The 23,936-nt window shown below is 40.2% G+C and overlaps 1 protein-coding gene across 1 annotated transcript in view; it reads right to left on the bottom strand.

Moving 5' to 3' along the window:
* Positions 1 to 739: 739 nt before the first annotated feature.
* LOC311262277 (contactin-associated protein-like 5) overlaps positions 740 to 23,936 on the bottom strand; it is a 116,700-nt gene continuing 93,503 nt past the window's right edge. The window contains exons 19-24 of the mRNA XM_084361553.1: positions 21,110 to 21,337; positions 15,697 to 15,830; positions 10,376 to 10,463; positions 9,978 to 10,181; positions 6,910 to 6,984; positions 740 to 3,445 (exon numbers count right to left, since the gene is read on the bottom strand). Of these exons, the coding sequence (XP_084217679.1) occupies positions 3,252 to 3,445; positions 6,910 to 6,984; positions 9,978 to 10,181; positions 10,376 to 10,463; positions 15,697 to 15,830; positions 21,110 to 21,337 (923 nt within the window). The 3' untranslated portion in view covers positions 740 to 3,251. The remainder of the gene's footprint in view (positions 3,446 to 6,909; positions 6,985 to 9,977; positions 10,182 to 10,375; positions 10,464 to 15,696; positions 15,831 to 21,109; positions 21,338 to 23,936) is intronic.

Below are 23,936 nucleotides of genomic sequence, written 5' to 3'. Positions count from 1 at the left end.
TGGAGAATGAAGCTGCTCTGTAGTCTGGTGGTACAGCAGCAGATACTTCTGTATCTGTTGTCAGATGGCAGCAGGGTGAACAGACTGTGGCTGGGTGAGTGTTGTCTTTTAGTATCTTTGGGCTCTGTGCAGACATCTCACTTCACTGATGTCACTGATGCTCTGTAGATGGTACCAGTGATGTTCTGGTGGTTTTAACCAGCCACTGTAGAGCCTTCCTGTCCTGGGCCGTGATGAACCATGCCAGTTTGTGATGTTTCCAGTCAGGATGCTTTCTAATGAACCTGATGCAGGAATTTAGCCCTCTTAAGTCTAAAAAGCAGAGCCTTTGCTTTTTCTTCTTTTTGTTATCTGCCTGTCGATGTGTGCTGGCCATAACAGGTCGATGTTGATTCCCAGGAACATTAAACTGTTCACCTGCTCCGTCTTAGCTCCACACGATGTAGACAGGGGGTCTTTTCCTTCAATCAGTCATCCCCTTCAGCAGCTGTATTTAATAAACAAAACAACTAATACAACATCATTGTAGGAACATAAACGCTCTCACCAGACCCCACCCCTCTGTCCAACTGGTGCAGGAACAAAGATGTAATCCCTCACTGGCTTCCCAACTGCAAACACCATAAACAATGTGAGACTTTTGATTAGAATTCCTTTTTGGTTGCCACAGGAGTCTTTAAACATCTTGATAACAAGATCCTGTTTAAAGTTATTGAAGTCAAGCCATTTTACAACAGAGGAGTAGCAATATATTCACTTTTATTATTAAATTATACATCTATACAATAGATCCTTAATAAAACTGCAGCTATACAAATCATTAAGAAGAAGTAACCACGTGATATTACCCATTGCAATATAACCAAAACACTCTGAGAGGTATGTTTTCATTTACTGATACTAGAGATCACATCTTGAGACATAACAAGGACATGCACAGATGGGGTCTGGTGGATCAAGACCCTATCTTTTGACCATGCCACTCTCACTTTCAGTCTCGTAATCTTTAGCCATGGTAGTGGTGGGGCTCCAGGAAGGGCGATATTGTTTGTCAGTCTTTCGTCCACCTGTCCATCCATCAGTCCATTGGTCCAAACATCACAATCAGGGTGATATGTCTTCACAAATATCACACAGTTGTTCCTTTATGACATTTATGATCCCCAGAGGATGAATTCTAATGACTTTCCAACACATAGAAAAAAACAATTACCACATTCCTGTCCACCTCAGATTCAGCTTTTCTTTGGGCTTCTTATGTTTAGCATGTTAAGCTCAAAATACAACTGACAAAGACGGCTAACCTGCCTAAGAATAGCTGAAGCCAATGGATGATAAATCTGTTGACATAGAGCTGAGCCTGACAAGCTTGATTTTGACATTTTTGGTACTCTTTTTATTCCAGTACCACCTCCAGGTCAAGCTTACTGTTTTTTGCAATTAAGTTTTTTGGATCTAAAAAAAGCAAAGTTTTCTTCATTGTCCACCCATGCTTTGCTGAAATGTTAACTTGTATGCAGACCACTTGGTTGGTTCTCGACTTTTTCATCTTCTTTGTGTGTGTATATGGATCTTTCCAAGGGATATCCCAGCCTCACAGTCTTTGTCTGACACTGACAAGAAGGCCCACCTTCTCCTGCCAGCTTGGCTTCTGCATATCACCAAGCTAGCAATTGAGATACAAGCGTTACAACTTTAAACAGTGGAACAAACTCACCGAAGTTCTGTGACAAAGTGTAGTAGAGCAGGTTGTGACTGAAACATTTAACCCTCGGAGCATACTGTAGCTGTACAAGCTCCGATGAACTGCCTTGATCGTTTCATTGTACTGCGAACTTGACTCGACTCACATGCTGGTTCAACCAGTTTCACACTTCCTGTACACACCAAACTGCTGCCTGTATGCCAAAGACCACCAAAGATACCACTCGGGAGCTGAATAGAGTTTGAGATTTGTATACTGTACCAGTATCAGTATATGCAGTGGTTTTGAACCTGAATTACCACTATTATTGGATGCCTGCAAAGGCTAGATTTCTGACTGCAGTTTGGTTGAGAGTTACACCTGTTACTATACATGTTAGTGTGGATGACCATTGTGTATTTATTTAAATACTATAATCCTCTCCATGAATTTCTTATTTCTGCTACTGTCATGAGACAATACATGTATGTCTTTTTGGGTTTTTTATGTAATTGAAAAATAATACACAAGTAGACTTTGCACACTTAAATAAATATGAAAAATTATGATTTCACAAGCCTTCAGCTAAATATTGCCTACAACTAATTATACGTGGTTTAAATGGCGTACAATGCTTTCTTAGGGACGAGACTCGAAAACCTGAAACACTTGAAAGTGTTGAGAGTTACTATCTACTTAAAAAAAGATTACAACCTCATGGATTTAATGGACTTTTTATGTTTGTAAATTTCCATGCTACTTCAAACGGTGCGGCTGAAAACAGCTCAGTGAAAGAAACATTACCGACAGTCACCCGATACTAATGGTCAACTGGCAGATGTTGTGCATGACTGGGGAATTCATATTCCCTTTTATTCTATGTGGTGTGGGTTACAGAACTGAATGACAATAAGCTCATCTCTATGTAAATGTGACTGCTTTTGTGCAAATCACATGAATAACTTCTAAAATGTTAAAATAAAAACTTGTATGCAAATTAGGCACTCATACAGTATAGGCAGTATTGTCCCCTTTTCTTCTTCTACAACACTCACCACCACTGACAAAACAAAGACAGCAGCGAATGCACGCATATCTTACAGGCCTGGCCTACATTTCCTGACTTGCAAGTACAATTTAGTGAGTCCCACCGAAATGTGGAAATCTTCAGCATTTGAGGGTTTTAAACAAAACGTTGTAAGTTGTGCGCGTTCAGGATGGACAGCAGCGTTCGCTCAGCGCACTCGTGGTGTCCCTCTGTCCACCGCTGCAGAACATTCATCTTTTGCTTTACACAATTTGCAACGACAGAAACCACAGCAGCTTGATTCTTGACAGTTTCACCAACATCAAATACACTAAGAGCTGTAAAGATTCAGCCACTTGCTTGTACTGGAGCATTTACGAAAGTGGACTACAGGCTACAGGCTTTTGCAGTGTTCCTGAGAGTCTTCCAGGGCACAGAGATGTTTTGTTGTAAGAAATCCTGCAGCGGCTCGTCCACCTGTTAGTCCTTTTTAAGAGAGAGGTAAGTTTGTGTCCTAGGTCCACAGAGCGCACACTGTAGTCAGATGTAGTACTCCTTCATGTTGTCCCTGACTGAGTTGTGGAGGTGCATCTCTGTCCTGTAGTCTGTGTACATGCTGTGTCTGTTGTCTTCTTTGATGCTGCTGCTCCTCTGGGCCCGCCGCTGCTGGTAGAGGAGGCGGCTTATCACAGCCAGAGCACACACCGCGATGAAGACCACCGCTGTGACCACACCTGAGAAACACAGCAGGGAAGACATAATAGTAAGAACCAGGGGACAATGCTGTCAGCCGGGGCTGTCCCCACCAGGGCCCGTAGTCACCAACATGCAGCATCCAACAATGAGCAAGGAAAGGACAAAAACTTTCATCTTGAGGAGGCGTGGTTGACCCGCTGCTAGGTGTGACACATTCTTTTAAAAGCTGTAATTGGTTGATCGTAAAAAAGAAATAAAAATGCACTTTAAAGGATAACTACCGTTTTTTACAGCCTGGACCTTATTTTTAGCAAAATATATGGTCATTTACTCACCCAGATAACTTTGGTGTCATTTTGCGTCGTTCGGACGAAATTAGATCCAGTGTAGCGCCGATATATCCATATAATGCGAGTGACGGAGCAGCGACACACAGCCTCTATATAACACATTATCTGCCACGAAACTAGTTCATTTCACTAATATTTTGTTACGATACGCTAGTGCTATTCCCCTCTGAGTCCGGGCTCGTCTATTGTCAACATCCGGGGTCTGTGGGTTGATCTACTACCTCTGACCTGGAGGATGTCCATTATATGGATGTATCGCGCTACGCTGGATCTAATTTCGTCCGAATGACTTCAAATGACACCAAAGTTATCTGGGTGAGTAAATGATCATATATTTTGCTAGAAATAAGGTCCAGGTTGTAAAAAACGGTAGTTATCCTTTAAGTGATTATGGGCAGGATATGGACAGTGAAATCGAAAGGCCTAATCATAGAATTTAGTGTCTATTCAGACATGGAGTAATAATGAATATTATCCTATGTAATCTCTGTTTAATAGCTTGTAAGAAATTCCCTTAAGAAGTCCAGACATGTTTGAAAACACAGGCCGACTTGCTTAGTAGCCTATTGACATGCTGATAGTTGTTAGCTTACATGAATTTACCAATGACTGATTTTAGAAGGCCTACTGAGTCTATATGATAACAAGTGTAAACCATTTTAAATATCTCAGTGTATCTCTAATTACTCACAGACATTGTCCCTGCATGATCTAAACTGTAGTGTTTCATTAACTCACTGTCATTCACTCTTTGTCTTTCCACCATTTTCTCCTCTTTCTCAAGAAACTCCTCAGGCTCTTAAAAGTCCTCCTCCTTGCTCTGAACAGATTTTCCCCTGAGCAGCCCTCTTAGGGGCTAAGATGCTTTGTGAATAACTTTTTTCTTTACAAGGATCTAGTCTAAACTTTAAGGAAAATTCTTAGAAAACTTCATAATACTAAGAATTAGTAATCCTAGTATTATGAAGTTTTCTAAGAAGGAAGCTTTTTGAATGCGGTCAGAGGTGTCTGGTTGACCTCTGACCTCCTGATCTGAACTGGTTACAGAAAAGTCAGTTTGCCTGTAATTGTGCAATTAAACTCTATGTCTTTGAACACAAAAAGCATTTCTTGGATACAAAGTACAAGACCCACACAGTTTATTATTGGACACACAGATCGTTAAACTAGTGTGGAGTATTGAACCTTTGACCACTGACCTGCTGACAAGCATAATTAGTTGTTGATGTACTGGTTTGTGTATTTATTTATTATTTCTGCTCAGAATGTAATGCTTTGTCCTTGAGAGTTTGTGTTTGACAGCATTAGAGTATTTATGTATTCTATTAAATATGATTACAGGAAAGTGATGAAAATAAGACTGATACCACTCTCTTGACTTTATGGTAAATACTATGGGCTAGTAAGTGATTTTGGCTAAGAAATAGTCCAACACATACCCCACTGTACAGTGGAAAATTGTTGCTTGTAAACTTAAACTTTTGTAATTAAATAAGTTAATTAGTGAGCTTTAGATTTGCTGGAAGGCAGATTGTGTCACCAGGAGAGCTGTTTCTCCCTGTTTCTAGTCTTTAAGCTAAGCTAAAACAGCCTTCTCCCAGCACTGATCTGTGTTTATAGTCGTCTCATTTCAGCAATGCAATAAGCAATAAACTTCTCTTTTTTTTAAATCTACAACATGACAAAATTCAAATTCAAAATTCAATACTACATCTTGTCACAATATCACAACACTGCTTTGGTAAGACAAGGTGCAGCCTCTTGTGGACTCTAAACAAATTTGTGCAGACACCTGTGGCCAGATTCATAAAGCTTCCTAGTGCGAGGATTAGCTCCTAGTGATGAAAATATAAAAAAACCTTATAATTATGAGATTTTCTAATAATTTTCCCTTAAAGATAAGACTAGATCCTTGTTAATGTAAGAGTTATTCACAAGCATTTCAGCCCTTAAAAGAGCTGCTGAGGTGAAAAGCTGTAAGGAGTCGGGAGGAGGACGTTTAAGAGACTTCAGAGTTTCTTATGCTGATGAGAAAATAGTGGAACGAGGTATTCTCCAAACGCTGAATGACAGTGAGCTAATGAAACGCTACAGTTTAGATGGTGCAGGGATAATGTTTGTGGTGGATCTCATTAGAGATGCGCTCTCATCTCCCACCCAACGCAATAACGCTGATTGTGATAACTTGGGTCTGTCACAACCTTCCATCAGCAGAGTGATCACACGAACAATTGCAGCGCTTTCACAGTCCACCTCTTCGAGAGAGGTGTACGTCTGCTGCACTTTATTTTCCCACACCTGCCTCTTGGTTTACACTGTAACACCGGGGCCAAATTGTTATGGTCTCACGCTTGTTAATATCAAATAGAACTACTAAAATTATCAGCATGGCAAATAGTTCTGAGCAAACACATATAACAACTATCAGCATGTGAGCAGGCTGTGAATTGGCCTGTATTTTCTAACATTTTGTAGGCTTCCATTTATCAGTAATAGTGGATTTTTATATATTTTTCTGATCAGCCAATCGCAGCTTTTATAAGCTTTATAAGAATATATAATGCGTGCCCTCACTGAGATAAAGGTTTCCGCCTCGTCCTTGCTGCTCCTTGCTAAGAAGCTTTCTAAATCAGTCTTAAGCTCGGACTCCTTGCTAGAAATGTAGAGGCAGAGCTCGGAGCTCTCTGAGAGGATCCTCAGAATGCTTGTGAATGCAGCCCCAGCTCACTCATTAGCTTGAAGACCTCTATCTTCCACTCGCCCTTCCCTCTTCAATTTCCCAAAATGTCACACATTTCCTTTAAAGGCTTTAATTGGTCTCATATTGATGCTGCAGATCATCTTGGGGTATCTCTATTGTCAACAATACAGTTCAAGTGTAAGGAGAACGAAAATGCAAAGCAAAGTTTCCCCATTTAGAAAGCAGACAGAAATCCATGACCATTATCATCATCATTTTAAATTGAATTTCAAGCAATGCTGTGTAAGTGGCAGTAATGAAAATGAGCCAGAGCTAAGACTGTGTTATCAAGAGACCAGGAAAAAAGAATTAAGATGGAGGCAAACGGAGAGAATGACAAATAACAAACAGCTGGGGCTCATTTTCAATTAAGCAAGAAAAATAAAGCAGAGGAGAAGCGAGAAAAACAGACCTGCTATTACAGCCAAATCGTTCTGGGTGCTGCTGCCGTGCTGCTCCTTGTCTTTGTTTGCCGTTACAGTTTGATCTGGAGACGACAAGAAACAGACAAATCCATTTATGTCCCCGTCATACAGGAGACACGTGTACAACACTAGGATCTCTGATTCTCCTGGGACTTCTCAATGTCATCGAGTTTCCATCTCTAACGGAGACGCTTGATCACTTGGGGGCAGGCAGAGTTTGACCCACGTTAAGCCCTGGTCAGAAGGAGGGTGGTGATGAAGTGATGATGTGTGTTGACCCATTTAACCCGTGTCAAAGTGTCACACTGAATGAGGTGTGATAGTGAATGAGCCTTGAAGCAAGCAGCTGGTGGTTTCATTGCATGTTATGGCTCCCCACGATGAGCCGTTTCAAGTGGCTGCCAAAACAACACTAAACAAAACCTCCATTATACTCCGGATGAGAGAGTCTTCCTGTGTCAGCCAAGTCTGAGTTCAAACTGGTGCCTGGAATTAATTTATCTTTTATCATCTCACATCGGTTTTTAAGGGTATTTTCTATCATGGTCTATAATGTTTTATGATGTATGTTGCAATATGGCATGGGCTAGATGTAAGCAACACTCAGAGCCTTCAGACTTAATGCTTTGTGTCTAAACATTAAAGGTCCCATCTTATGCTCATTTTCTGGTTCATGCTTTTATATTAGGTGTTTTTAATGCTTTACTGTTCAAAGAAGGCACTGTTTTTTTCTCATATTGTCCATTGCTGCAGCAGCCCTCTGTCTGAACGCACTGTTTTAGCTCCCGTCTCTTTTAGAGCAGACTGGGTTTGCCTCCCTTCCTGAAAAACCCAGTCTGCTCTGATTGGTCAGCGCTCACAGGCCTGAGCTGGTAGCAAAGGCGGAAACCCACCGGGCTCTGCTGGTGTTTATGCAGCCACGGCCATGCAGAAGTCCTGACGGCTCGTTTAAAGGCATAATTTCTGAATATGGGCTGTGAGCTTTTCTCTGTGGATTTAGTGTTTTGATACACAAGGTGATACAATATAAAGCACCTAGGCCTGCTTTATGACCGAGAAGACTTACTACTAGACTTAATACTTTTAACAACAGATAACCTCTGTACCAAATTAAAAATCTTTAACCACACAAGGTTGCACACTACAGTACATCTGTTTACTAAGAACAACTGCACAATTGTGTTCTTACATGAATGATTCTGGGGGAAAAAAAGACTTAAAATGTGGCTGGTGCAGACAGCTGCAGTGAAAAATAAATAAAAATAACTATAAAATAAAATTAGGAATACATCTGTTCTGTCAGACAGAGGACTGAAAAACAGCTGGCGTGTGTCTATTTTAGATATGCTGCAATTAGCTAAATACACAAGTCACTGGTTACCAGACAGGGTTAAAGACTGTAACAGTTTAATAGGGAGCCAATTAGACTGTTATGTCTGAGTCATTTTATTTATCTTCAGAATTGATAATAACGTATTCTGCTGTGATGGCTTATAAATAGCACGCTGATTTTTCATATCCTTCAACACCTCCACATTTTAAGAGTTTTGGGTGTGCAGGGAAGGAAGAAGTCGGATGAAGTTTGTTGTCATAGCAACAATAGTCAGGTGACCTTTATCGTCCTAGTGAGGTGAACTTTGTCATCATGGTAACAGTGGAACTTAAAGGCCCCTCCCGGCTAATGCCTGGTTGGTTGGTTCTGTCAAACTCGTCACCATGTTGCTGCTGTTTACCTTCATCCAGACACCAATAATCTTTTTTGTGTTCATGTATATATGTATATAACCAAGTGTATATACTGTATGTTCTATGTTTGTGTAGCATGATGGAGTTTATAAACTTTCATTTCGTTTTTGCAACTTTATGTTTTTATGATTACAAATAAGTGACCTGAACCTGGAACCTTTAATAATAAACACATCGCTAACGTTGTGAAATGGTCACAACTTGGCTAGGTTTAGGAAAAGATCATGGTTTGGGTTAAAGTAAGTACCTGACATAATTTAACAAACTTTTGGTTTCACATGGGACGCGACATGAACTCTTGTGTTTGACCCATCCACCTGTGCACACGGCGGATGGGGTTTCTCGCTCATCTGACTTTTTTTCTCCATGAAATCTGCACTAAAGTCATATACGAATAGCAAAAAATGCATTATAATAACACTTAACGGTATTGGCCTGTCATTCATGTGCCATTTAGTGAGTCCAGCTACAGTTGAGGCTTGACTCTAATTTTCTGGTATCACAAAACTAGCTTACTTTTGACCAATACATATCTCAGCCTCATGCTGCAAAATGCTAACTGCTCAACAGACAGTTGAGAGGACTGAATCAAAATGTATCCAAGTAATTAGATCATTGCTGCAGGATCCTGACACGGAATAACAGGTAGATCCATAAGCAACACTTCCTCCAACTGAAACTAGATGCTGTCTGTCTACAGCTGCAGATGACTCATGTGTGATGTGCGCCAAAAGACCCTGACACTGCCTTGATTTCTGTCTGTATGGTGTGTCCCACGTGTGCCACATGCATTGGTAAACAACATGACACTATGAGATGCAACGAGTGGAGTCTCAATGCTGCCACTCTCAAGTGAAGCAGAGAGAAGTGCACGAGGAAGAGAAAGTGGAGAGAGAGCCACGTAGCTCGCTACAGTTTCTTGGTACAGTCCTGAAGAAAAATTAACTTTGGATGCAATTATCTTTCTTTGTTTTTTAATTCATTGTTAAATCCATGAAATGTCAGTTAGTAATGAAAACCTCCCTCCCCCTTAATGTTTCTGGATGACATCTTTAAATAACTTGTGCTGTCAGCCATTCAATCAGCTTAGAGATATTTAAAGTACAAAGATATAAAGGAGAGCAGCAAATCCTCACATTTAAGAAAATTCCCTAGTGCTTAATCATATATTTGCTGGATAAATCACAGAAAAGACAATTATTGTGTCATCAGCTTATTGACTAGTGGGGGTGCGGGGTGTTCAGTGACTATTTACAGGCAGTGTAAAGTACGTGGGTGACTTAAACAGAAGAATGGGTGCATGTTTTACCTTGCAGTGTGTGCGAGGTGGACTCTGCCAGTGCACCGCAATTCGACTGGACCAGTGGACCACGGATGGTGACCAGTGAACTCCCTCGATTCGTCAGCGCTGCCTTCAGCGGGGCCACGTGGTTGAACTGAACCGAGGAGAGGCAGCCGATGAAACCTTTAGAAGCTGCTTGCACCACTTTCTCATTGAAGTTCTCCCTCCCTGCTGAGTTGACAGGGTGAAAGTATATGTTGTTACTGATGGTGACAGGTTTGATTTTGTGAATTACAGTCATTTCTGAGTAGCCAAGTCAAGAATGACAAAAGAATGGTCACAGGAAACAGTCAGAGCAAAGAGCACAACAGGGTGACGACGCTAGAGTTTTTCAGCAATTATCTGAGCATAATGGGAGGACTTACTGGTGACTTTGCCCAATGTCAGGGATCTGATTAAGATCAGCTCTGCATCAGATGACAGTGTGTACTTAGTGTGGATGTCCTGGTCGATCTGGTTGAGTGGAAAGAAATCAAATAACAAGGCGATTACAAGAAATCTAAACCGAGGTAACAGCAGCAGCCGCAGCACATTTCGATACATTATAGATTGAGAATTGTGTTCTCTACTGCTTCACACAAAACCATATCCGCCCACAGCTGGCTTTGAAGTGATTTCGACCTTTCACTTCTGCACGGCCATGCTGACTCAGTTGCATCACTTAACTTGATGATCTGCAATAAAACACTGAAGGACTTTGATAACGTCCACTGACGTTTAATAAAATGCCTACAGTGGTATATCTGATGACCCGGCTAAGAATGGATTTCATTGCAGAGGAGAATCTATTTTAACATCACCTCTCTATTGTTCCTGTTTGGATCGCAGGTAGAAAATGTAATTCCAGGTCCTTGCAGATAGGGTAATTTGTGCTATTGTGCAGAATAAGATTAGAAAAGTCTAACATATAGTCGGCCTTTCTATTAGTTTATAACAGTTATGTTAGTTGCAATGTGGTAATTTCACATATCTTTATTTTATTGTTGCCACAGGTGCTCGTAGCTGTACAACACAACTGTAACCTGGCTTTAACAATGACAAAATAGCATTTAATCAAGCCAATTCCTATCCTTTTAGGCAGCTTTCAACCACATCTGACATCTTCATCAGCAGAAGGAGCATGTTTAGTTATCATCATGTGTAAAATGTGGAATTCAGACAAACATCGGTCATACTGTATAAGGAAGAGATTATAATTCCTGCCAACTCAAAATACTGTTCTTCAGTGCAGGGCAGGTTCCCTCTGCTAATGAAGACCGTTAGATGAGACGGACAGCTCAGCAAAAAGATAGTAAATGGGCCGTGGATTAAGATTATATTGTCACAAATGGAGTCTCTCCAATGTCTTCTGAGCTATTTGGCTGCCCAAGAAGCACTGACTCAAGCTCAGTTTGACTCAAGAGTAGAGGCGGTTATCATCACTGATTTCCTGAATTGATTCGATTCCGACTCACAAGGTTCCAATTTAATTTAATTTTCGATTTGATTGGATTCAACATAGATTCAGTTTTAGGGAAATTTCCATAACAACAGCAATTTAGCTTGGAAATGAAAGAGATTCTGAGAGAACTAATTCTGTAAATAGTACGAGTAACCACCTTACCTGGTGCATAATTATCAAAAATATGATTTTTTACTGAATTACACTGAATTAAATGGTTTCAGATATTTTTTAGACTAATATCTGCCTTTTGAGAAATGGAGCAGATATTGCTATGATTTTAGCATCCAGTTATTAACAGTGCTGTGGTGAAAGAACAGGGAAGTATTGACAGACGTAGACCTGTGTCTGTCATCAAGGGGAAAGAAGAAGGAAGATAGTGCCTACGCACTGTGCTGTGCAAAGCAAGGTGGATTTCAGAGTTTGTGACATGCACCTGAATGCACCATAAAGTCCTCGTCCCTGTGTGTGAGACTCTGACACAGACAGACAGCACAGGACAGAAGCGGCACATTTGTATATGGCACCAAAGCAGAGCAGAGACTGTCAGTGTTGCTTTTATTTTTACATGACTCTTTTGATTCAAACATTTACTCGCTAGTGTGGCAGAAAGCCTTCATAGATTTACTCAGCAAATTGAAAATCTTCCTGCATTTCGCGCTTGGCGGGTGTTAATTTTGGCCCCTGTGAAACACATCCAAGGGAAAACTGACGTGTTAAAGGATTGTCTTTGGATTTTATGAGTTGATATCAGATCATTCAAATGAAGATTGATTTGACTCAGAAAATCGAGAAAAGATGGAACGTTTTGTAGACGTGTGGGTTATATCTATTGAGTTTGAACACCGAACTGAAGGAGCTCCACACTGAAATACAGTCGGTTAAATAAATGTTCAAAAATATACATGAATAACTGTCTGGACCTCCTTTGACTGACAAACCACCACATCACTGCTTACGTTTTTTTGATTGCTTGTTTATATTCATACATTTTGGGGTAAGAATAATGCAAGATTAAGTTTTTTTCCATTACGAACACTTTTGCAAAATTTTTGTCTGCCAAAGTTTCTGAATTCGGGATTCTTACAACATCTGTATGCTTAATGTCGAGGAACCACTTGGTAAAGGTTTTAGTTAGGGCTAAAAATCAACTTCCTTTGACGTTTAACTTCGGTAGAAGTATACTCCAGGGGGTGTCAGTCCACCACGGCATTATTGGGAAGATGAAATGGGCATTAACTACTACTTTTTATCCTGGTGAGAAATGACTCTATAAATGGTCAAAATGTTGTACTCTCATGAAACAGACTGTGCACTTGGAGCCACGCAGACAAAAGCAAACAAACCTCTCTCTTTATTTGACACATTCATTCCTGCACTGGCACTAAACGTCGCTGCTAAATGAAGTCAATTCTGCAGAACAGTTGCATATCAGCATAATTTGAGACTGCGGCTTCCTCCTGCATTGCCACATGACTTAATGTGTCCGCTGCTCTGTGGAGCACAGAGGATCACAGTGGGAATTTGTTTCCCGAAGTACTTTTACGTTCCCTTGCATGAGGTTTTGCATTCCCTCACAATATTTTGTGAATTCCCCCTGAGAAATAAGGAACAGTTAGTGCGTTGGTCCACTCCAGTTATAATACACTGCCAGTTTAGAGAAACACTTTGCAGATACAAGAGAAAGGAGAGACGCTGTTACTCTTTATATGAGGCATTTATTGCTCATTAAAGGCCGAGCTCAGACAGCATACAGCCACTTTCTGTGAGCACAGCTGCAGCTGCTCTGCCTCGCTGTGCAGGGTGAAGCTGTGGCTGTGGAGATGCTTAATGCTCTGACTGCAGCTGCATTTATGGCTGAATCTAAGATGCTCTGAATATATCTACAATAGCTCTACTGTGACTACTTGTAGCACTTAATAATGTCACAATTCCCTGAAAATGTAATAAAATTTGCACTTAACTTGATTTAAAATATAATGAAACCCAATAATGTAATAACTTGACCAATAGTGTAATAAAATGTCCTGGCTGATATTTTAATAGCACTTTTATAGAAACTGTAACGCCTTATGAAAATCTGTGATTGGAGCCCTCCCATAATCAGTGGGGGTGCAATTAAGTAAAAGACAAAACGTTTTGAGGTTTTTTTTCACTTCATTCAAGTTTGACCCTTTTTGAGTGCAGAAATTTCACAAGATGGAGCGAGGCAAAAGACACACTTGACTCAATAAGAATCACTGGAACATTTCATGGAGATTGAATCGACTGTGCTACCGCCATCACTTGTTTGTATAACACCTCCTGCAGCTTTCTAATCATGAAGTCAGTGCCAGCTGTTGGTGTTTGCAGTATACTAACATGACACTAATAGTATTATAAATGTTGTATTACATTATATTTTATTATTGCTATATAAGGGATGGATGTTATAAGAATTAACTGAAAACTAACAGTGACCAATGAAATATATTTACTTTTAAATAACATATAATCTTATTTCAATTAATATAACTGTTACTCATCAATTACATGTGTTTAACTTTTAATAAAGTGTCATTGCATCGATTGGGTAGAGCTCCTGTTTTAGCAGCTTGCAGTTCCATTCACCACCGTGTTCATTTGAGAAGCATTTGGTTTCAGATGGCTGTAGCTAGCTGCCTCTACCTGTCAATAAACCCCCACAGCCACCGGTGAGATCTGACCTCATGTAGGTGTTGTCAGTGTGAATCACGTTTGATAAAACATGATCACTGTCGCCATGACAACGTGGTGTGTAGCGTGTGGTGTCCGCCGTTTATATTAATCAAAATTTTTTCGACTGGCGGCCCATGGGATGGATGCGGCTCTCTAACAACCTCATTCTGGCGCCGTGATCATTTTGTTAGTAGGCTAATTAGCCCGTAGTTATGTGTGTTACTCTGCACATGTGCTCTTATTTCAGTTTAAACTGTTTAAACAGAGGAGATTTAACTGACAACCTACTTCTAAGATCAACATTTTTTTTTTTTGTGATTTTTTTTATATATAGTTTATTTTTAAATTGTGAAAACTAATAAACAAAGCAGAGAAAAAGAAGTGGTCAGACATGTAAAAGTCTGGGTCCTTAGCCCTTTAGTGTTCTCAAACTGGGGCCTTCTAAAAGGAAATGGGCCTGTTTTATACAGTGTAAAAATGTGCACATATAATCAGTTGTATTCATCGTAACTTGAGCAGAAGGAGTGAGGAAATGAAGAGGAAAGCTGAAGGACATTGAGCCTGCATCTGATGGGCGTGGTGTATGACTGGCAGCTGTCTTATCCAAAACCAAATGCCTCTTGAATGAAATGGTAGTAAATGGAACTGCAAGGTGCTACAATAAGAGCTCTCACATATTGAAATGTCACAGAAAGATGCTGTGATTGCAATATATCAACTTAAATGATGATTTTTATTTGGTTACATTGCATTTAATTCCCATTCATGATGGTACTTCATTTGAAAATTAAAGATATTTCAGGGTTGAGAAACAGTTTGTATGAAACATGACACTGTATTTAATTCCCTTGAAACTGAATTTGATTTAAAGAAGTAAATATCTTTAATTGATTACTTCTAGTTTACGAATCATTTCAACAACAACAAAAGCATTGTTAGACCACACAGGATTTGTGCCTGTCATGCATATATCACACATGACAGATGTGTTTCCAACAAACCACAAGAGTTCAGGAACACAGACGCTTAACCCTCGGCCATCAACCAACACACACACACAACCCCTCCATCAAGTCAGTTTTACACCCATACAAACCAAAGCACAGCCACAATTAAAGCTAGCATATCATCCCAGGGCTATAGTCAGAGTGAGAGTGTAGGTAAACCAGCTCCACTACTTATACACTCGCTCCAGAGCCAGCCAGAGCTGAAGGTACACCCCCTCACACTGTGGTCACAACCACTGACGGTCTGAACATAATACATAATACCATATCATAATACAGCTCAGACTTCCTCTATGGATCAGAGGGAATTCAAGATTTAAGATTCAAGAACACGATTTATCATGAAATTTGAGCTGCAGTTCCCAAAGCTGCACACACAAAAAACAAAAACTATAAAAGATTCATGAATGAAGAATAATCGATTCACAAATGGAGTCTCACAACTTGAGGAGAGAAACTGCAAAACATATTATAGGGTAACACAAGAGATTTCCAGAAAGAAACAATTCCCAGTGCGACCCTGCGGGGGCCCTCTGCTCACCTGCACATAGAGGTTTTTCCCCACTCGGTGGATTCGGATACGATGGAGTCGTCCGTCTGCCAGGTTATTGAGGGCGGGGCTGAACACATCTGGACTCCTGTCCGTCTGAAGGTGATACCAGATCTGCAGACTCCCTGGACACAACGCATGAAAAGACATGTAGCTCTCTCTTTGAACAGACCTCTGTGGAAATCCCCATCTGAGCACTTTGCGATGATTGATTTGCTTTTGCGCTCAATGCAAATTCTAAATCCACAGGCTCAAGTCTGAGTCCCCTGACATGAACACCTTACTTTCTACTCTGGCGTCAAGTATGTGTACACTGCAAATACTGGAAAAGAGCAGACTTCTTTACTAAAATGAAGCAGCCACTTACTTATAAATAGAGCGCTAAATCTAAACTTCTTCTATTGCCTTTTTAGATCTCTATCTCCGAGCTCTTCGCTCCCACACTGAATAAGTCAATATGTGCTCAGTGTTCCTCCCACACACACAATCGCTGCCAGATCATAGAGTCGGAAAGATATGCATTGTCAAGTGGAGCTGGGTCAATATTACAATTCCCCATCTGTAGGTGAAGGGCTTTGTGTTGTGATTCATTTCAAATCCTGAGAGTGCTCCTATAGATGGAGGTCACCGTGGATGAAGTGCCTCCAGTGCCCTTCACTGTTTACAGGGACCTGAAGAACACAGGCCCTCTGATTTAACACGAAAGAGTGCACGAGGATACTGACTCTGACTACCAACTGCACATTGGTGTTACTCAACATGATACTCAAGTTTGGATGGAGCTTAAAGGCTGTCAGCTTAAAGCTTTGAGGCCTTTCTTGTGTCAGAAGATGAAAATGCTCAGACACTGACGGCAAGAAATAAAATGTAAGAAGAGTTATAGATGTGAGGACCTTCTTCTAAAAATGTCAAAAGTGAAATGTCGTCTTTGTTTTTAATATTTTCATCAGAAATGAATTGAAGTGACATATTTCTTAAATTATTTTGTTGAGTATCAACTGTCTGAGGGCTTTTTAATGTTTTGCTTTGGAAGAAAAGGACTTGAGCTTATTTTCATTGGACATCAAGACTCCTACTGAAGACAGAGATTTTTTAAAGATACAGACGAACCACAAAGGTTAAATCTGTTCATTAGCCTATAGTGAGTTATCATAAAGTTGTGGGGGTGGCTTTATATACATTCTGGCAGCAGTGGACCTCAAACGATACACATTAGTTGCCTGTTCACTGTCAGATCATTTTCCGTTTCCCTCAGCACCTTTCGACATGCAAATAACCAAGAGATTTCACATAAATTAAATCTGGAGGCTTTCAGAGTGTTAGGTGTTAATGTAAGCGGCACATTTTGCATCGGTTCCTGCTGGAGTTTAAAAATAACCCTCGACGGTAACCGGAGTGTCACGGGTTTGTAATTGAATCATTTCTATTTAAATGGGTTCCATTTCTATTTGCCTAAAAAGGACGAACCCTGTCTGCTTCCAGGTGAACTCTGGCGCATCTCGTTCGTGGTGTGAACGTAAAGTACACCGACCCATTGTCGAGGACGCATTCGCCCTATGTAATTATGCAAGATCATTTGGTTGCCATGGTTACACGTCTGTGTCAGCCGGTGAGTTCAGGGTTTTTCCTGATAATCAGATTTTGAAAGAAGGGTGAAACAGAGAACCCTGTGTCATTCTCTACTATCACATGCACTATGGCTTCAGCTTCTACCCAAGCTGTCCAACAACTTGAAGTGGATTACCTTCCAATGACTTAACTCTTGGTTAGTATATGATAAGTCAATGTGAATATTATTATTATTATTATATATATGTATATTTTTTTTACCAAAAGGGAAGCACTAATGACAGCACTTATGAGACATACTTGACACGATCTGAGAGTGTGAGCTAACCCTGACCCCTGTCTTTTCACCACCTCTCTGTGTCTCAGTCAGGAGGACAAGGTGCAACAATACAGCAAACTGTAAAGTGCCAGAGAGTGGTTGTGATAGCTAATAGGGGAGAAAAGGGTGTGATGGTGTGAAAATGTCATAAATAGAAGTGAGAAATACAGGAAATTGTGACCACGGGAGGAAAGTGGGAGAAGGCGATGGAAAAACTGGAGTCTCCCGGGAAAATCGGGAGGGTTGGCAAGTAGGGTGTGTCAGCATCTTTAAAAGCAACATTATGTAACTTTTTACCTTAAATAACAGCTTCAGTATCATGTCGATGGTACAGTGTCTTGTAACAGGGTGAATGGTGTCTCTGTCACTTGTCTGTGCTCTATGTAATACATACATGCTGACTTCAACATATACGTTTTCAACACATAACGTCGTTATGAAGTAATGAGCTGTTTGTAGTTAGCACCTACATACGTCTGACAAACTGTTACACACCTGGGATTTGTATTTACCACAGTGGTGCTGCACTGAGGAACTGTGGGGGGCGCCAAATCACACAATATGCCTACATAATGTTGCTTAATGCCTTGTCACATGTGAACACGGTGCAGTGAAATGAATCCATGCATCTTTGCAAAGATGCAGTCAATTTTGAGATTTTGGGCTATAACGTGCCCAGAACATGTTTTCTTTCAGACTAGTTGACAGAAAATGTCCAAAACACATCTAAGTCTTTATTTTAGTTGAGATTTTTGTTCTGAAATTTGCATATTTAAACATAAAATATCAGAAAACCCTGACCCTAACCCTTCAAACTGGTATGTGACTAGGGGTTCGTGCATCATAGCCAAATTTATATAATATTTTATTCATAAAAATATGGCCAAAACAGATTTCTTATAGCTGTCTACAGTTTTTTTTCTTATTTAAGGAGTGACAAATAGAGATATCCAAAATTCCCCCAGTAAAAACCTTTGAGTCCATTAAGTGGACAAAATGAGACAGTTTTGAAAGTGGTTTCATCCAATATTCAGATTTCTGTTCATAAAATTTAAAAACTCTTGTATTATTAAAAACTAATTCTCCTGATGTGAGTCATCAGCTGGGAAAGATTCATGTTGATATTATTTGTCTAAAAATGCATCAACTTTGCAAAACATATCTGTAAAGGATGTTTTTCAGGAACACCTTACAGAAACCATCATTAATAAATGGTAAATTTATAGTTTATTTAAATTTTACTTAAGAGTTACTTCATTATTTATTAGAAATTGTAAAGGTTTAATAACTACAGTTGCAACTTAATAATTACACAGTATTTATAAACCATTAATCATTAGAGTTAGATGTTTGTTCATGCATCATTCATGGCCTGATTTAACCAGCATTTAATTTCTAAGAACAAGGCCAACATTGAATTTTTAATGGTTGTTGACAGTATTTTCTGATATATGGAGTGATAATAACAGATATCTAAAAGTCTCTCTGTAAAAGAAAGGAAGACAAAACAAAGACTCTGATACATCAACAAAATGAAACCAGAACTTTGATCCTTGAAAATGTGCAAAATAGCACATTTTTAGTTAGATCAACCCTCATTTGCTTATCTAACTTGTAATAATTGTCTCAATAAAATGAATCAGCTGGGGAAAGCTTTTAAAGTTATAACCAAGAATTCTGAATAACTGACAATGCAGCGTGGGCTTATTTTGGCTGTTTATCCCATGTACCTGAACAAAAACTTCAAAAGCTACATTTTGACCTCACAGTCATCATGTTGAATCACATCAATGTCATCTCAACAGAAGGCTGAAGACCTGAGGGTTTCATATGTCAAACAGTGGGACCCAACACAAATGTCCCCTTTAGGGCCTTAAGCGCTGAACCCTCGAAGACACGCTGGTGTCACCTGGTAAGTGCTCGAGTTTGAGAGGCTGCAAGGGCCAAAAATGGTAGACATAGGAATGGGACAGCACTTTGTGATGTATCACGTTACCTTGTGGGTTTGGGACATTTTAGTTTTTTACTTTCTTCACGGCCAATGCACTTAAGGGACCGACTGCCTGATTTAAATGTCTTCCAGGGTCTTGCCTTACATAGTGGTAATTGTTAAATAATCAATTTACTCGTTTATGTCAAAACAACATTAGAAGATAACGTGAAAACTTTCTTGAAATGCTCTCCTACTGGTTTACTGTTAAAACATTTTTAATGAATCAAATGATAATATTAACATTCAACACATAAAACAAGATCGGCACATTAGAATCAAACTCAAATGACACAAATATACATAAAGAACATAACATGTAAAAAAAGAGAAATGACATCAAAATAAAAACACAAAAACATATTCAGTCAGAGATTTCAGGGAAAAAGCTCCGGAATATTTCAAAAGTTAAATTGCTTTTTTGTTGTTTAATAAACTGAGTGATTCAGTTTAAGGAGAAGAGCTGAGACTGTTTGTGAATTGAAAAAGACACTTATTATATAGAATAATAACATCAATCAGATATTATAGAGCGCCATCATCTGGATTATCATTGTTATTTTTTCAGGCTTCCCCTGATAACCCATGGTAACCTTGTGTTTAACCTTACAGCACAATTATCTGAGGGTAATTCCCTCAGGGAATGTCTACAGGAATGTGGAAAGGGGCCATATAGCCCTCGAAACGTCTGCCAGAGAGCCCTCATGCACCTGACGAGTTGACAGTTGGACAGTCCTGAACCCTCACAGACTTACGGGGAACGCACCTCAAAGTGTGTGTGTCCATGAGGATGGAAATGGCCTTGGTGTTTGTGTTTCCATCCACATTTTGTCTGCACTGATGATGTAAACCATGCAGTGTTTTATCTGACAGCATTTTAAATGGTTTCAAATGTCCATGGACAAACAGCTGTATAATGCAGATGCAGATAAAGTGTTTTTAATGAAAATAACAGCATATTGCTAGAATGGCACTCAGTAGAGTGCATACCTCCGCCAATGCCCAACAGTCCCCTTTAATTTAATCAAGCCTGATCCAAAATCAAATTCAATAGCCCTTTTATCACTCTCAATTTTAAACCAGCCGTAACTGCTTTATTTAATTAAAGCTCACCAGAGCTGCACCAGATTGCTCCAGCTACTTCAGTTGTCTAAGAGAATGCTGCAACTCAGTTTTTCTGAGACTTTCCGTCAGCATGGGGCTGAAAGGATAATGACTACATTTTCATTTTTTGGTGATTTTTAGCTATATTGTAACACAATATATATATATCTTAATACTTTGAAACCCCCTTAAAAGCACTTCATAAGTGCTAGGACTTGGAGAGAAAATCAAACATTTCAATATTTTGGACCAATATGCTGCAATATTGTAGAGATGACTATTGGTACTTTCATAAAATAATATATAGTCCAAGACGACATATAGTCTCATATTACAGTAAGAACGTAATATTGATATATTGCAGAGGCCTAGTTTTGACTGCGTATCCGGTCTTTTTGTATTAATGTCAAACCTGTACGTACCGTTCTTGGCCAGGATGACAGCGATGTACTGCTGGCTGAAGGTGCTGACAGTCAGCAGCATGGCGGGCCTCTGGGAGGTGACGAAGCTGAAGGCTATGTCCTCTCTGGCCCTGCTGCTGCTTTCTGTGGAAACACTGGAGGCCTGCGAGCTTCTGTTCTGCATCACTGAGAAGGGCTCCTGGAAAGTGTAGGTCACAGAGGACTCCATGTCGAAGGACACTGACACCTCTGCACACATAGGGACACGGATAAAAAGAAGGTTTCAGTGCAGGCAGCTGTGTTACAACACTTTTTGAAACAAGATTAAAAGACTAAAACACGGCTCAGGGCCTCCAGAGGCTGCAGCGCTCATTATATCTGAAAATATGAAAGCAGGAAAAAATCAACAGACCCTTATTAAAAGTGAGCTAAAAAATATGGTTGCCCACTGGGTACAGCCAGAGGGAAGTCACTGTTTTGATTGAAATCTGTCCAAAAGCAATATCTATCTACAGACACGTAGTGGTGTGTATACGCAGCTCTCTGAGCAGGTGGATCTACTGTACATCTAAAAATAACCAGATATACACATTAGTGTATATACGGTTACGATATTTCAGGCATTCTGTGATGTTTTGTGCACACAGCCAACTTCCATTCCCGGACTTTGAGGCCTCCCATTCACCAGGGAAACCACCACAAAGGCTCCAACACGGGGATAAAATGTTGTCTTAAAGGTAAACGCGAGGAACAGAAGCTCGCTCGCTGCTGTCTGTCTGCGACTCACATCCGATGGAGGGATATAAAATGGATGGTTGGCTAGCTTATCATGCACACACACCATTACAGAACATCAAACCACATTATTAAACTTCACTCAAAGCTGGAAATTCATCTCCACGAGGATATGATGACACAGATATAATGCTTAGAACAAAGCAGCTGAAGCAGCAGCACCGCAGGGACTGTTGTCGATCAATGCCACTCAGACACTGTTACCGCAACAGGTGCCGAGAGTTGAACTCCCTTAACAAGCAGGCTATTGTCTCCTCTGTGTTTTATGTGTGAGAGTCAAATATAAGAGGCGGGAGTGAAGGGATGGGAATCACAGTATGCCAACATACCAAGACACTATAACATTACATCACTGTCTTGTTTCACATTGCTGCAATAAACACATTTATAATGAGAGTGCCTCGGTACTAGCAGTCCCTGCACTGAAGCAGGTTATCTTTAGGCTACTGCTGCTCAGCACCTCGGGCACCCACTTTCACAAAGTACCAATATATTCACTGACTAAACACCAGGAAATAAAACTGACAGTTCTCTTTGCAGCCGCAGTGTTCACGGCTTAATTAGCACTCTTGATTTTAGCATCCAAGCAGCTTATGAAATTGTCACAAAATATAAATATAGGATTTGTGTACATGGATACTAGTTTTTAATTATTTTTGTGCTCTCAGCATGACTATCTTTTGTGCTGGCGTCACATTTCTTTGACTGAGAACAATTATGAACCGCACTGGTGTAGTAGGACGGAGGTTGGGGTGGATGGTATGTGTACATAGTCCAGGACAGTAAAAACAGAGTCCAGGGTTCACATCCACGTGACCTGACGTCTGTGGTCAGGTTTAAGCCCAGTCACCTGGATGAAATGTTGGCAGTTATATCTGCTGTCACTGATATATTCTTATTAAAATAAGAGTTAAACAGCTCTGTATTCCAACAGTATTCACTGTTACTGAGTGTTTGGTCAGTAACCCATGTCTCTCCTCCTCCTGCTCATGCAATAAAAGAGAAGGGACATTTTCTTGTATCCCTGCCCTCTTTATCCAATCAGGACAGAGAACTGCATAAAGAGGCGGTCCTGTCTGTTTGTGAATGTGCAGACAGCAGGATCCTCCTGTTTGCTGCTGTCTGCTGATTACCACTGCACGCTCATGTGGTGCTGTAGAGAGCAGGGAGGGGATCGCTCACTGTGAAACGGACATTAAGTTAACTAAAATGACCACAGCGCTTACAGAAGCTATAACACTTCTGCAAACCACTGATACGTTTACATCTGAAAGCTACTGGCATTCTACATTCTGCATTCTTTATGACCTAACTTTCATACCAGGAGGAGAAGGGGATGGTAGTGGACTTATGGGAGAGACTGGTAAGCCAGCAACCACAATCTGAGGCTGTGTTTCAACATTTGTAAAGGTGACACCACTGGATATGCTTTAGGGAGACCTCGGGACAATTTCCAGTCTTTTGTGGTGACAAATCATTAATATTTTTGACTGGAAATCGGGACACCTCAAGCTGTGTATGTGGCAACAAAAACAAGTATTGTAGGCACAAACAAACTTTAAGGAAACAAGGTTACAAGGCCATTTTGTTATGCTAGGCTTAACTAGGTCTGATTCCTTTCCTGATAGATTCACAGATAAAAACAAAAACAAAAAAAACAGTCCTTTATGAAGTGTAGTGTGGAGGATATATTGAGGAGTATCTCAGCCTGAGGAATGACGCTGCTCTAGTCTGATGGTACAGCAGTAGATACTTCTGTATCTTCTGCCAGATGGCAGCAGGGTGAACAGATGTAGTTGCAGAAACATGCTTTGCCAACATTTATTCTGGCGATTGTGTTGCAGGTTTGGGCAATAAACACACTCTGGTTAAGGTTATGAAAAGAGATTTCCAGTGAAACCGTCATGGAATGTAATGTATAAGATTCACTAAGGTTTAAGTTAAAGGTGCAAAATGTAAGAATGGCCACCTGCCAAATTCATGCTCAAAACAAATATGGTGCAGCATATTGTGTAAATGCTAGCTGCTTTTTAGCTCGTTAGCTCAGTAAGCC

The sequence above is a fragment of the Pagrus pagrus genome (assembly GCF_965226575.1).
Source record: "Pagrus pagrus genome assembly, chromosome: 9".
Classification (NCBI taxonomy): Eukaryota; Metazoa; Chordata; class Actinopteri; order Spariformes; family Sparidae; genus Pagrus; species Pagrus pagrus.
This window is presented reverse-complemented; position numbering and strand designations above follow the sequence as displayed.